At 43.4% G+C, this 14,241-nt stretch overlaps 1 protein-coding gene across 4 annotated transcripts in view; it reads right to left on the reverse strand.

Annotated features, from left to right (window-relative positions):
- Positions 1–1,097: 1,097 nt before the first annotated feature.
- Positions 1,098–14,241, reverse strand: part of LOC111594258 (nucleolysin TIA-1) — an 83,598-nt gene continuing 70,454 nt past the window's right edge. For all 4 annotated transcript variants that reach the window (XM_023307481.2, XM_023307480.2, XM_023307479.2 and 1 more), the window contains exons 4-9: positions 11,251–11,326; positions 3,303–3,405; positions 3,036–3,228; positions 1,523–1,870; positions 1,282–1,450; positions 1,098–1,225 (exon numbers count right to left, since the gene is read on the reverse strand). In XM_023307481.2, the coding sequence (XP_023163249.2) occupies positions 1,184–1,225; positions 1,282–1,450; positions 1,523–1,870; positions 3,036–3,228; positions 3,303–3,405; positions 11,251–11,326 (931 nt within the window). In that variant the 3' untranslated portion in view covers positions 1,098–1,183. The remainder of the gene's footprint in view (positions 1,226–1,281; positions 1,451–1,522; positions 1,871–3,035; positions 3,229–3,302; positions 3,406–11,250; positions 11,327–14,241) is intronic.

The raw sequence follows: 14,241 nt of genomic DNA on the forward strand, positions 1-14,241 counted from the left end.
AGCTCAATGATAACACATCAGAATCAATGCTCAAATATATATTAGGCAAGCAGCTAATCAGCTTTTATAGGTTGAGTTTCAGTCAATAGAATGTTTCACAATAATAACTTCGCTTACACAAACATTTATCTCAAAATCTAGCTGCTATATTTTGTGTCTACTGACACCAATGACTAGACAACTATGCGAGTGGAGTTGACGGGGCTATGCGGGCTCTGTGCACTTCAACATACAGACATTTGATTTTAGCATCGGCTGCTTTCTAACTCAGGTCGGCTTACCTACTGCTCCTATATGTCATATATGTGTGTATAGCTCCTTAAGGGGCAACCGCCTACTGCTGTAAGCTCTGCAGAGCTGCACATGGGCGCCCAATGGCTGCAAGAATATAGACACAAATAACACGCACACATATATATTTATATATTGAATTATTTAAATCATTATTTTTTTGATTGAATTAGTTGTACATTTAATGGTTATTTAGCTATTGCACATTTTGCTTTATTGCTGTTGCTGTTGCTGTTGCTGTTGCTGCTGCTGTTGCTTATGCTCTTTAAACTTAAACTACATTTGCCTTTAACGTATTGGATTTTTGTTTTGCTTTCTGTTTTTATTTTTATACGAGATATATTTTATATGCTTTGCTTGAATTCATATCTGATGTGATAATTTTCGATCGGCTTATTCCTTTTGTGGCATTCAAACGTATCCTCTGTACTCTCTCGTTACACGCTACTCGTTATGCTACATTTCTCTAATATATCAACCCGGGCTATGAAATAAAATTTGTCACTTTTCATTCATTCGGATTTCAATCTTTGTACAGTTCGGGCATGCCATAGACTTGATTTACTTGGTTTACTGGTGGTGGTTGTTGTTGTTGCTGAAGCTGCAGCTGCTGCTCGCTGCTAGGCATCTGCTGGGGCATCCACTGTGGCTGCGCATAGTGCAACTGTGGTGCGTACTGGGCTGCCGGTTGTTGCTGGTGATATTGCTGCTGCTGTGGCTGCAATTCGTATGTCTGCTGCTGGTGGAGTTGTTGCACATGGTGGTGCTGTGGTTGCTGTTGTAGCTGGAATCGCGGCTCCTTCACGTAATCGCCGCACGGTGGCTGCTCCTGCTGTGGCTGCTGCTGTTGTTGCTGCTGCTGTGTGGGATACATGGCCACCGCTCATGGCAGCTACACTAGCAAGCTGGGTGCCAGCCACTCGTCTTCTGCCAGCTGAAAATGCCACAAGCTAAGTATCAAGCATACGCAGTGTTGACCGGGCAACTCACCTGTGGACTGACCTGAAACTGTTGCATGGGATAGGCCACAACACCAGCTGCCTGGGGCAGAGCCCCGCCCACGCTCTGAGTAATCTGTGGCGCTGCAGCGGCCGCTGCGCTGGTCAGCTGCGGCTGAGGCGGAACAGTCTGCCAAGTGCCTGGCAGCTGAACTCCCATACTATTTGGGATGAAATGTGTGTGGTGTTTGCCAACGCTTGTTTCATATTTAATTTACACGACTCTCGCTTACCCCATGTAGCTGGCCTGCTGATAGCCCGCGAATTGACCGTAGGTGAAGCCCTGCATGCCCTGCAGAAACTGGCCCGGCTGCAGGGCGCTGGCCGGTGCTGCTGTGGGATATGTGGGTGCCGGTGGATACCAATAGCCGGCCACTTGCTGCCCGTAGGCAGCTGCTGCTGCGGCTGCGGCGGCCGCTGAGCCAAACGGAAAGCCTTGCGCCAGTGCCTGGCCGGCGATTGCGGACATGTGATTCGGATCGCCGCTCTCCTTGCCCCACGCGCACTTCACCGGCTGCTGGTTGATCTCCGTATTATTGACGGCCACGATGGCGTGTGTAGCGGCTTCCTTTGTCGAGAATCTAAAGGCGAAAGTTAGCGTGTTTGTATGTGTGTGTGTGTGGGTTGCAGAGTGCAGAGTTAGAGAAAGCTAATTTTCTAGGGGAGTTGGCTGCAGATTGACCTGCTTAAATTTCCATTTAACCTGCAGTACAAGCAGCAGCAGCAGCCCCAGCAACAACAACAACAACAACTTTGACAACAAGTTGTGTTAGTCAGAACAAAGCGTAAAAGTGGTACAAGCGTCTGTGGAATTGTTCTTGTGCTTGTTGTGCTTGTAGTAGCTTCTAGTGGAGAGTCTTTTTTGTTGTACTTGTTGTGGTGGTTGTTGTTGTTGTGGCTGGGTTTGAGTGTAACTGGTGCAACTGCAAAAGCAGCGGCTACAGCAGAGACCACTTGTAGTCCCCAAGCTCATTATGTAACAAAACGCCAAACAATGCCAATGCGGCTCATTCGCTCTCTTTTTCCTTGCCCTGCTCTACATGACCCGTTCGCCCTGCTCTCGCTCCTCTGCGAAGGGTACATACCACAGAAATGAGTTTTGGACAGAGCACAAAAGGGGCACATGAACCTCGGCAGCAACTGCAATGCATTGCCTCGCCCCCTTTGCTGCTGGGTTTTTAGGGGTGCGCCTGTTGGCCCAATGGCGCACCATTAAAACCCTATCAGCATTCGTGGCGGCAGCTGCGATCTGCCCGCAGCGCAGATGCATTCCCTTGACTCACGTTTCTTGACTACTTTTGTAGTAGTGGGAGGGGAATGGCCTTGGGTTTTTTAGAGCATATTTTCTTTTTACATGGGCATCGAAGTCGCTGCTGTTATTGCATTTCATTGTTTAGCTAGCTCGGAATTTAGCTTGTTAATGCGGTTGCTGTTGCGGTTGTTGAGTGCAAAAGTATAGTTGATTTATTAACGGTGCGGCGAACTCGTAGCACATGGAAATGGCGTGCACTCAATTGCACAAAGAGCGAGAGAGGGAAACTGCTCGACGGTTGGGCAAAGTATGCTAGTCGCCGAAAACGAAATCAAAATGGCAAACAATGAGTAAATGTGGTGCAAGCGTCCGCTGTTCGCTATTGTTACTTGTGGCCAAAGATCCTCCTTTTTGGAGTGGGATGTATGTGCGTGTCGTATACGCAACAAAGTCAATTGAATGTTGCGTATACGCAATGGGTGACCGTAACTTACCGCACAAATGCGTAGCCTTTGTCCTTGAACACGCGTATCTCTTGTATGGTTCCATATGGCGAGAATGTCTTCTGCAATATCTCCTCGTTCAGAAAGCCAGAGAGGGCGCCGTTGATGCCGCCACAATATACGGTGCAGTTGGTGGGGCTGCTCTGGTTGTACACCTCGTCAAAGGTCAAAGGTTTTATATTAACTGCAAAAGCAAGCAATAATAGCAAAGATATGTAGTTAGATGAAAGGTTTCTGGAATTGCAAAGTGCTACTTACTGTCTGCCTTGGTGGCCGGCGGTTTTCGAGTTGCCCAATTTGTGCGTATTGAACGCGAGCCTAGCCACTGGCCGTTCATGGCATTGATGGCGGTTTCCGCTTCCTGAAGAGTGCCAAAAATAATGGAAAGCAATTAGCTAAAAGCTGAGGGCTATTTGCTACAGTTTGTCTAGCCGCTTAAGCCGCTTACGGCCAGAGCTTGCACCCAGAGCTTCAGCGGGCTCCAAGCAAAACATCAACAAACAGCTCAGAAAGTGTTGAAGAAAAAACAATTGCGTTCGTTGAAAAGTTGCTCCTTGCTCCTTGCTACTAGCTGCTAGCGACATTGTTGCTTGGCTACTATTTGAGGCAGGCTGCTTCTCGCTAATCCGCCCCACCCCTTGGCCTTCTGCGGGCTGTGCATGCACAAATTATAATTTCAATTTGCTGAAAAAGGTATTTCGTGCGTATCAAACGTGATTCATACGAAAATGATTGCAGCCAGCTGCAACTCTTGCATGCAGCTGCTTAGATATGTGTGTGTTGGTGTTGGGCGTTACAGAGCAATTTTCGTTGCTGCATACTAAAAGACCAAGTCGCAATCGAGCAACATTGCCATTATGAAGTTTGTTGGCATTTGGCGGTGCACGTTTCGTGCGGCGGTAGTGCTACACGGACTGTAGCCAGGCACCGGCCGCCGCTGGTTCTCAAGCTTTTTCTACTTTTAACTTTGCGGCTACGTGCTACGTTCGAAATCAGGGACAAAAAGATATTGAAAGTGTCGCCCTACGGTATGCTCTGTAATAGACGAGTTTATTTTCATGTGGAAGCCACTCACAAACGTATTGGCCGGACTGGGCAAGTAGAGAGATGGGGAAGGAGTTAAATCTTAAGTCGTAATTGATGAATCAGATCTTAATTTATATTCAATATTTTTGAGAGGCAACGGAGATACCCCTTTCGAGAGTATTGCATAGTCTGCCTAAGGGCGAATGCTTTTTGGAATTCTTGCTTTAAATTAACCACTTGAACAGAACTCAGCAATTGAGTGGCTACCCCCAGCGATAAACCAAGCAACTGTCGCGCAACTTTGTCCATAATTTAAACACAGTGAGTGTGTGTGAGAGAGAGGGGCATAAACTGCGTGTGTGTGTGCGCTTGCCTTGGTTAAGTCACGCAGTTTGCGTGCGTGCGCATTTTTATGCATTGCCAGTTGCATTTTTCATATTTGCATAAACTATAAATTTTACATTTTTTAACCGATACGCATCGTTGATTGCGACACTGCAGCAGCGACAACCAGGACAGCCGGGACAGCCAGAACAGCCAGGACAAGCAGGCCCAACAGGGCTGGTACACAATGCGACGGCCTGGCCCTGCCCAGCCCGGTCCGCTGCACCGTCTCGACCCCGTTGAGCTGAAGCTATTTAAATATTTTACATTTATTTATCAGCCGTGGCACTGAAGCGACTGCAACTTTAAACAGCCACATGCAATATTTAATTTACTGCCAGCAGCCAGTTGTAGTTGTTGTCATTGTTGTGGTTCCCCATTTGGCCTGGCTTCATTTGACAGGCGGTCTTCAAGTGCAGTTGCTGTAACAAATGCAGTTTGCAGCTTTTTGCTGTTTCTGTTTCTGATTCTTATTCTGTTTCTTTGGCTTTGCCAATTGCGATTGCAATTCCATGTGTCAACGGAAATTGTCTTAACAAACGGTCAGCTTAGCTGGTAGCTCGAACTTTGGCAGCAGCCAGCTGATGGGCACGGCTAATGCAATGCCACTGACAGAGCGAACTTTGGTCGAAAGTTGCCTTTGCTGCTGGCCAAATAGTTGTTGCTGCTGCTTGAAGAGCCTGGCAAAAACTTTATCAATCATTTTGGTGGTAAATTGCTCAGAAAACATTCGCTGAACATGAACTGTAAAGCTGGAGTGAAGTGCATTTGCTCGAGACTTGTTTAAGACCCAGACTTTAAGTGAGCGTTGAGCAGACTATTTGCTAGATAGATATTTATGAGTCAGTCATGGGCTTCATTGCCTGTCATAAGTTTGCATTTTCGGTGCACAGTTCAAGGACCTTTAAATTTGACTATTCATCTAGCTCAAGTGTCTGTTGAAAGCCGCAACGTGACACCCAATCGCCTGGCCTCAACTTGCCAAAACTATTTATGAAACTCCCATTTAGAGTCCAAGCACAACCCAAAAACAAAAACACGAACAACCAGCTTCAAAAAATGTGTAAAACTAATTGCAAAGTTTCTGAACAAAAACATGGAGCAAATAACAAACGGAATAAACAGAATGTTTTGGTTCCATCAAGACAGTTCTCGGCAATGGCACTGGAGCTGCCGCTGCCACTGGAGTTTTAGGCAATTTTTGTGGCATGCTTAAGATGTCGAGTTGCCGTTGCTGTTGCTGTCGCACCCGTTGTGGGCAGACAAAATTAATTAATTGTGTATGGAAAATTTGCAGCTAATAGCGAACAAAACTTCAGACATGTTTGCCTGTTTGCGGTTGTCACAACTAGAGCAACCATAGCCAAAAACAATAACTGAAACGAAGTGTTTGACTTGAGATATGGGCGTTGGAATACCCTGTAGCAGAAGCTAACAATAAATTGGCGCATCAAATTCCGCTGGAAATACTATGCGGTAAATGAAACAAAGAATTGGGAAAGGCCTGTTAGATATAAGCAAATCTGTTTTACCTGCAAAAGGAAATACCCAACGAAAGTGTTTGAATCGAGTGTGTTGCCTTTCCATAGGCGCCTATTGAAGCTGCTGTAATTTAATTAAATTTTATTCAGGACTTTGCTGTTGATCGGCTGTTTGAGCGAGAAACGAAACGTGTGCTTAGCTTAAGGAATTGCATAAATGGCAAAACTCAGTTGCTGGGAAACAAGTTTATTTAATAGAGACGACAACTTCCGCTTAAGGATAAGATAATTAATTTTCACGAAAGATGGCGGAAAAAGTTTCTGGCTCGCTGGACGCCCAAATTTAAAGAAAATTTTCTGTAAATTCAATTTGATGTTCAACTTGTAAGTCATTTTGGCGGAACTTTTGCCGTACGCCTTTGTAAATATTGATTACTTGATAAGCGTAGAGAATCCTTTAATGCCCCGCATGGCCTTAAAAAGGGAAATGAAACTGCCAAGCGGCCAGGCTGGCTTCCTGGCGATAGTATTGGGACACTTCAGGGCGGGGCGATGGCGGGACTTGAGGCGTCGCGTCGGTAGAAGTCAGAAAAAGTTTTTGTTGCTGTGCAGCTCGAGAAACAGAACCAAAAAGGCGAAATACCTTCATTAAGCGAATGAAGAAAGCAAAGTAAGTTGAAGAATTTTTAAGTGGTTTAAAAGGGTTTTGTCATACTTTTCATCTGGATACTACCAACATCCGAGCCCCCCCCCAACCCAACCTAACTGCCGCAAATGGGCGGGCTGACATTTTGTATACACAACGCAAGTCGGCAGCAAGACATTTTAAATGTTTATTAAAACAATAAGGAAATGGTTTGTGCCCGACGCAAGCAAAAAACAAAAGAAAAAGAAACAGAAAAAAAAAACGGCTAAACAGGAAAAGGAAAAACTGTAGCAAGCGAAAAGGTGAAAAAAGGCAAAGTCAAACATACAAAAGGGGGATAATCTCCCTCACACAAATACACTCGCAGAAAAGGCGAATGTGTTGCCTTTTTCAACTTGCTGCCGTTTTGTTTTTCAAATAAGGTAACCAGACGCAGAAGCATTTAGTGCTGGTCAACCCGCCCATTCAACTCTCCGGCCGCACATCATCAGGCTAAAAGGATTCGCAAGTCGGGTTTCTAAGCCAGTTTTGTGATGTTCTTCGGTCAGATTCATTAACGTGGCTATTTAGATAAGCGCCCGCACGGCTAAAGCATCCCCTGCCAGCCATCTTGAAGGCCAGCAATTCTATCCAATTCGAGTCTTTAAAGCCGTAACGTCAACAGCCACAACGTCTCGAGCAACAACCATTCGTCTGGCAAATTCATGATTTCTGGGCATCTCTTATGATTTTTTGATATTTATAGAATAACTGAAGTGGCAAATCGTTTACACACTTGAAGCGCTGTCCCATTTGTCGCATTCTAAAGCATCAAACATATATCGATGTGTAAGCCCGTGAGTGAGAGGGCAGCTCTCCCTCTCCCAATACCCAATCGATGGCTAAAAAACTGTTTTCAATTCGTTTTGACCAGAAACGTTTTCGATTTTTGACCATCGTCTGCTCGGTCACACATCACAACATTTTCGGTGGTCTGGATGTGGGCGTGGACCTCGACGTCCGCCCGAAAATCAGTATTTTACGCAAGAGCGCATTTTTGTCAAGACATAATTCCATAGGATTTATTTGTGTATGCCATTTTTTTCCTTTCTATTTTTGTTTTTTTTTTTTTCTTTTCATTTCGATTCTGTTTCCCATTCCGGCCCCCCACTCCCCTCTCAATTGTTTTTTATAGTCGCTACCCCGGAGCCAGTTCTTTGGTCTTGTGTGTCCAGTGGGCCAGCTTATGCGTGTGTTGCCAGTTTTGGACCTCAAATCTCTAGTTTCTGAATTATTATGGAAAGCATAAAATGAATGTTCAGGCCATTTATATTTATAACCAAGTTCCGTTCGCTTCAACGAATTTATTACACACAACCAAAGCATTTCGCATTTTGTATGAAATTAGCTTTGCTTCAAATCGAAACGAACTTTAAAAAACGAGATAAATTTCATTTTTAGTTAGTTTTTGCAATGAAATCTTAAATTAAACTAAAAATTAAATTAAATGCAGAACATAATTAAAGGAATTTAAATCAGAAATGAACTATATACATTTCTGAAGTGTTGCTTTATATGTTAGAATTTAAGTATGCTTTTTTCTATAAGCTTTTAAATACATGCATATATATTTATATACATATAAGCTTATTCTATATTACTTTTTTATTTTATTTTTTTCTATTTTGTCACTATTTTTTTTTACACAAATGCAATAAGGATTCAAATCGTTTCCACAGTCGTGATATAAGAATGTTTTTTTTTTTTTAAATACTTTTCATTTTAAACAGAAGTCAAGTGTTGATGGCTGTATAGGTTATTTAATTTATATATCAAATTTTTATTAGAAATATAATAAAATAAAATGTCAATAAAATTGACTTCACTTTGCACGCACAAAATGTTTCCACGAATTGAAAGGAATAACATCAGTTTCAGCTTCATATATAGTATATATATATATATATATATATATGTATACTAATAATAACCACATTCATGCTGCGCTTCAGTCAATTTTTGAAAAGACGCAAAGCTGCACTCACTGGCAATTCAACGCTTCACGAGCATTGTCAACAAGAGGCGGAAGGGGTCTGGCATTATGGCGGGTTCGCTGCATACATTTTGACAGTCAAACATAAAGGAGAGGGAAAGGAAAGGCAGAGAAAAGTACACACTCTAAAATTTGATCACATTGTGCAACGCGCAAAGCTGCGTTAACTATTGTTCCCAGTTGCACAGACAGTGGCAGTGCCACCTGCTGGTCTAATGCGATTAAAGGCAGTCTTTCAACTTGAGCTGGTGCTGCAACATGTCTGCAATCAGTTTGAAGTCAATGGCAGACGTAGAGTGGCCACTTAAGATGCAAGTAACAACAGCAAGAGGAGCAGCAGCAACAACAACAGTCGCACTGCAGCTGTTGAGTTGTTGCTCATACGCCGCGTGAGCCGCATTTTCGCATTGTCGCATTGGCATGCAATAATATGTTAATGTTATGTGTGATAATAACTGATGCCGCCAACGATGCCAGCCATTAGCATTTTCAAGCAGCCAGCAGGCAGCGTCTGCCGCTTCATGGCGGCATGTTTATTGCGCTTAATGTTTAAGCTCGTGTTTCTCGTATTTCTTTTTCTGTTCAACTACACGCGTTTGTTGTTGATGTTGTTGTGATTTATGATGCTAATGACACGCAGCCAGGAGGCGCCAGAACAGGCATCCACTGATGTTGCTGTTGCGTCTCCCCTGTCTTGATGGTTATTAAATTAGGGCAATTTGTGTACATCGTCAGTGCTTGACGGCGCTGCTAGCGCTGGCTGTGGCTGGTGTTTATTTAAAACATGTTGCCAAACAATTTGCGCTCAATATTTGAGGGCTGCTTCAGTTACGCATTATGCAAAGCTCTGGGATTGGCGCAATGCTCAAGCCCAGGCGGAAGTGCAAAATGAAGAAAATGTTTCTTCCTTTTCCGATTGCAGTTGCAATCGAAAGGCACACAAATGCACACACACATGCAGCGTGTGTGGATGTGCGAATGCGGGCTTAGCTATGTGTGTGTGTGTGAGTGTGCAGTAAGCCATTCGAAAAATAACTTTTCAATTTCCGCAAAACCACAGAAAATATATAAACTTTGCACAAAAATTTAATAAAACTTTTCGCATAAATAAAATTTGCATTAAATCAGCTGCAAGCGACGGCAGCCATGGGGCGGGCATCGGCTTAGAGCGGCGCATATGAGTGTCTATGTGTGTGTGTGTGCGGTCGAGCTAGTGTTTGTGTGCAAAACTCATGTCGAGAAACTTAATTTGAAATATTTGAGTTTGCTATTTGGAGCGCGTTTGTTTTTCTTTCATTTGCCTTGGCTGCCGCATCGAAACTAATCGAGAAAGTTCGAAAATTTGTCGCTGGTCCCCCCGAGCATTGATGCAACATAAAAAGTTAACTAGTTAGTGGCAGCGATGCGTTTGACACATCGCAGCCGCATTTTGAAAGCGCACCGAGCACCAAATTGCGTATACGCCGCATCGCCCGGAGCACTTACGTTTGCTCAAATACAAAATACAGCAACAGCAACCACCCTAGTAATATGGCTTAGCCTCTGGCTTACGCCGACTGACTGCCAGCCACTGGCCATGTGGGCGTGGTAAACTCGAAGTGCCATGGATTATGCTATGCGTATATTTGCAATAGCAGTTCGCATTCAACGTCTGCCTGCCTTGCCCCCACGCTCACTTTTGCTTAATCTGTGTACTCTTTATGAAAATATTGATATTGGCATTAAAATTTAATTAACAACTCGTAACTCGCAATGTACGCTGCGTAATTAACTTGGTGAGCCCTTGGCTTTAACGTCATTCGCATGGCCGACTTGGGCATTGATTTGACTTTGGCTTTGATTTTGATTTTCTTAACGCCTGTCTGTCTCGCTTTTCGTTTGTCAGTCTGTCAGTCTGTCTGTCTGTCTTCTTCTGAGCTGGCGCATTTTTTCTGCCTGGCTGCTTGCCACACAGTGCGTATAGCTGAGCTTTGCTGTCTTTGATCCCAGCCCCATCCAGCTCGGGCGTCAACTTTCGGCTTTGTCGAATTTTCTACCTATTAAGCACATGAAATTCAATCACAACAAACACACACGCACACACGAGCATCGCTCTGAGTTATTTGTACCCTTATCACTTGTGGTTTAAGCATATTAAATATGAAGTGAAGTCGTTTTCAGATAAATTTCTTCTCGATGACAACCGTGCGACTTGTTGCATCTGTAGCGAAGACTTTAAGAAAATATGCGTGAATCGATTGCACACTTTATGCCTCCCTCTCTCGCTTTGCCTTATACTTTCTCTCTCTTTTTCTTCTTAACTTCAACTGCCTTATGTAAAAGGCTTACTTAAGTGCTACTGCGCCCATTAGTAGAGTAAGACAGCCAGAGAAAGGCTTAAGCCTCTCTGTCTTTATAAGAAGTCTACATTGAGTCAATGAATAATAAAAGTGAATAATAAAACTAAATATATAATTTTTGTTTACTTAAGTATTACGAACTCTTCGTAGCGTTATTTAATTTCGTAACATTTGGAAGTAAAATTGTATTAGATACCTAAAGTTTTAGCTTTTCGTGTCTGTGAACTTGTGAGTACTGCCGCCTTTGATGTCTTTCGCAGTTGATTTCTGACAGCTAAGCTAGTTTTCAGAAACTTACCGATTTCTTGACAAAGCTGACGAATCCATAGCCCTTTGATTTTAGCGTTTGCGGGTCGCGCACAACTCGGCAGTCTCTGCAAATGACAGTTAAACGAAGATTATAACAGAATTAACTTTTGCATATTAAAGCTATTATTATCTAATTATTTAAAGGGATTGCACACAATTACAAGGGAGACTTCATTAAATTTATAAGTTCTGTATTAAGTTGGTGGAAAAAGTGTCCTAGAAAGAAACCGAATGGCAGCAATGAAGAGTGTAAGCTGAAAGTCAAGTGTCGCTTGCCAAGAAATCCAATAGAATTGCATGTGCGAATAGAAGGTGTTGGGAATTGGATTTCTGTATGGGCGAGGGGAGCTGCAGATAGAAGAGCAGCAGAATTATAAAAGCAGCTTCTTAAGTACCTTAGCATGCGGCTTATGCGCTGGGCGTGGCGTCGTTCGCCGTTAGTTAAAAGGATTTCTGCTGCAAAATGCCACAGAAAGTGTTAGACCACGTGTCGGATGTTGGGCTCACTGAAGAGGAGCAGCAGGGCTTTAAATATGGCTGCCCGTCTCGCTTAAGCCACGAAGAAATATTTTGCGCTACCCACTGATGAGTGTGTGGTGTGTGTGTGTGTGTGTCTGTATGTGTGTGTTTGGGTGTGTAATACTTGGCTCGACCGCAACACTAACACGAACCGACATCGACTGAAGAAAGGCTAGAGAATGGGCGGGCAACCCGCATGTCGACCGCGGCATTTAAAAAAGGCCAACTTGATTGTAAATCACGATAAAAGTCAATTTTTAATATGAGTTTTAGCTTAGCCCATGCCCACACTTCAGCCCATGTAGAGCGGAAAAATAAAAATAAAAGAGTAAAAAAATGTATTTTAATGGCCTTTGGCTCGGCTTTAGCTTCAGTTTCAGCTTTCAAGCTTCAAGGCTGCAATTTATGGCGCTGACCAACAGCGAAATTGCATTGGTGCAGGCCAATGGACCGCTAGCCAGGCCCAGTAATCGATACGCACATAAATATTGGGGGAAAAGCATATTTAATTAAACTTTAATATTTATTAGCTACCAAAGGAATTCGGCTGCAATTGCTCGGGGCCATGAAATTGGGCTAGGGATTGCAACTGGACGTGGGCTTGGGAATGGGCTCTGGTCGGAACTCTGGTCTGGTCTTGTCTGGTTACCTCTATCTCCTTCTCTGCGGTCTGGCTGACACGCAAACAAACAAGTGTACATGATATGAAAATAAGCTCACACTCTTGCAAATAAACTCCCACACAGACACAGACACAGACACACATCGGCAGCAGTGCACACAAATAATGAAATAATGCAGCCGTCCTTCCGCCGTGCTTTGATTGTGCAAACAAATTAAATATATGCAAGACAGAGAGAGACGGCGAGAGACAGACAGAAAGAGAGGGAGAGAGAGACGAATATGTTTTGCTAGAACAAGAGGCATTGCATGTTTGCCGAGGCTTCAAACAAACTTATCATATTTCACAAGCGATAAGCATCAGTTCATTTTTGAATATTTTCACATGCAGCAGACACAACAACAAGAACAAGATATAAGGCAAATAAATGCGTAAATTTCGATAAGCACTAGCTTGAGCATTGTGCTGCTATAATATGTTAGAGCATTTAACATAATGCAAACATAACCTTTGGCATTGCTCGAGAAATAAATCCAAATGTGGAGTCAGCTGCTGCACTTATGCACATATGTATAATAAATATATATATATATATATATATATATATATATGTATATATATTTACTGTTTGGGCTGCCACTTCGCTTCAATGACTCTCAAACTGTTGCCATCGTTGTTATCATGCACGAAAAACTCAACTCAAAAATTTGACTACGTCTCCGAGTGCGGCAACAACTGTGGCAATTTATCCGCTGACGTTTACTTATGCAGCAGTCGAGTGGAGTGGGCTGTGGCATGGCCGATGCCGATGTGTCGAGGGCGTGTGCATACCCATGCACTCTGTTTGCACTAAGAATTGAGCAGTGATGTTGGGTGGCAACGAACAAACGCCACACATACCAGGGCAACCTGCATGTCTTATTGAAAGGATAAATTTATGTGCATAAGCAGGACCAGTGAATGTGTGTGTGTGTTTGAGTGTGGAGTGCGGAGTGCGGAGTGTATGCAGCTCAGGCCAATCAATATCTTTTTTACAAATATTGGCAAAAGTTTTGCGTTTGCTTTTACTTTGGCTTTGGCTTTGGCTTTGGCTTCGGCTTCGGCACTTCTTTTGGCTCTGTTTCTGGCTGCAGCTCGAAAATAAATTTCCAAAAAATATTTTCGTATCTTAAGTGCATAAAACTATAAACGTTAAACAAAATATTTCGCACACACATGCACGCACATACATGCCCAAATGCGGTTATTTATACTACATATTTTGGCTTTATTCCCAAGCCTTTGGCCCGTGCCTCGTGTAGCTTTTGGCCCGCACTCTCAGGGGGGCAACTTCTCATGCCACAGTCTGGAGCTGAGTCTCTTCAGTGTATCTTTGGGGCGCGTTGAGCGCATTAGTTGGGAGGTTGTCGCTATTTTGGCTTCTACAATTGGTTTATGCTAACAATGCCCCCAAGTCTCTGTGAATGTCTGTGTGGGTTTATCTATTGTGCGGCATGTGCGGTGGAAATTCTTTTGTGTTTGAATTAAAATTGCATAGTTGATTTATAGAGAAATTCGGGATCGTGATGATGCAGATGCTGCTGCATCGAGCTTGCCGTTTGTTTGGCTCGAGTAAATAAGATGAAAACTTATGCATGAGATTTTTACGGCAAAGGACAACGAAAGTGAAATGGCCTGGCATTAGAAGCCCATCGAAATGCTGTAAAATATCACACAAGCACCGAATGCCTGATTGCATAAACAATAAATTGCCAATGCCAATGGCAGTAGCAATGCAATGAATGGCAGTCCACAAGCCTTCCGCACTCCGCACTCGGCACTCTTATCGTCAGAACCAAT

The sequence above is a fragment of the Drosophila hydei genome, unplaced genomic scaffold (genome assembly GCF_003285905.1).
Source record: "Drosophila hydei strain 15085-1641.00,03,60 unplaced genomic scaffold, DhydRS2 tig00000063-arrow-pilon, whole genome shotgun sequence".
Lineage (NCBI taxonomy): Eukaryota > Metazoa > Arthropoda > Insecta > Diptera > Drosophilidae > Drosophila > Drosophila hydei.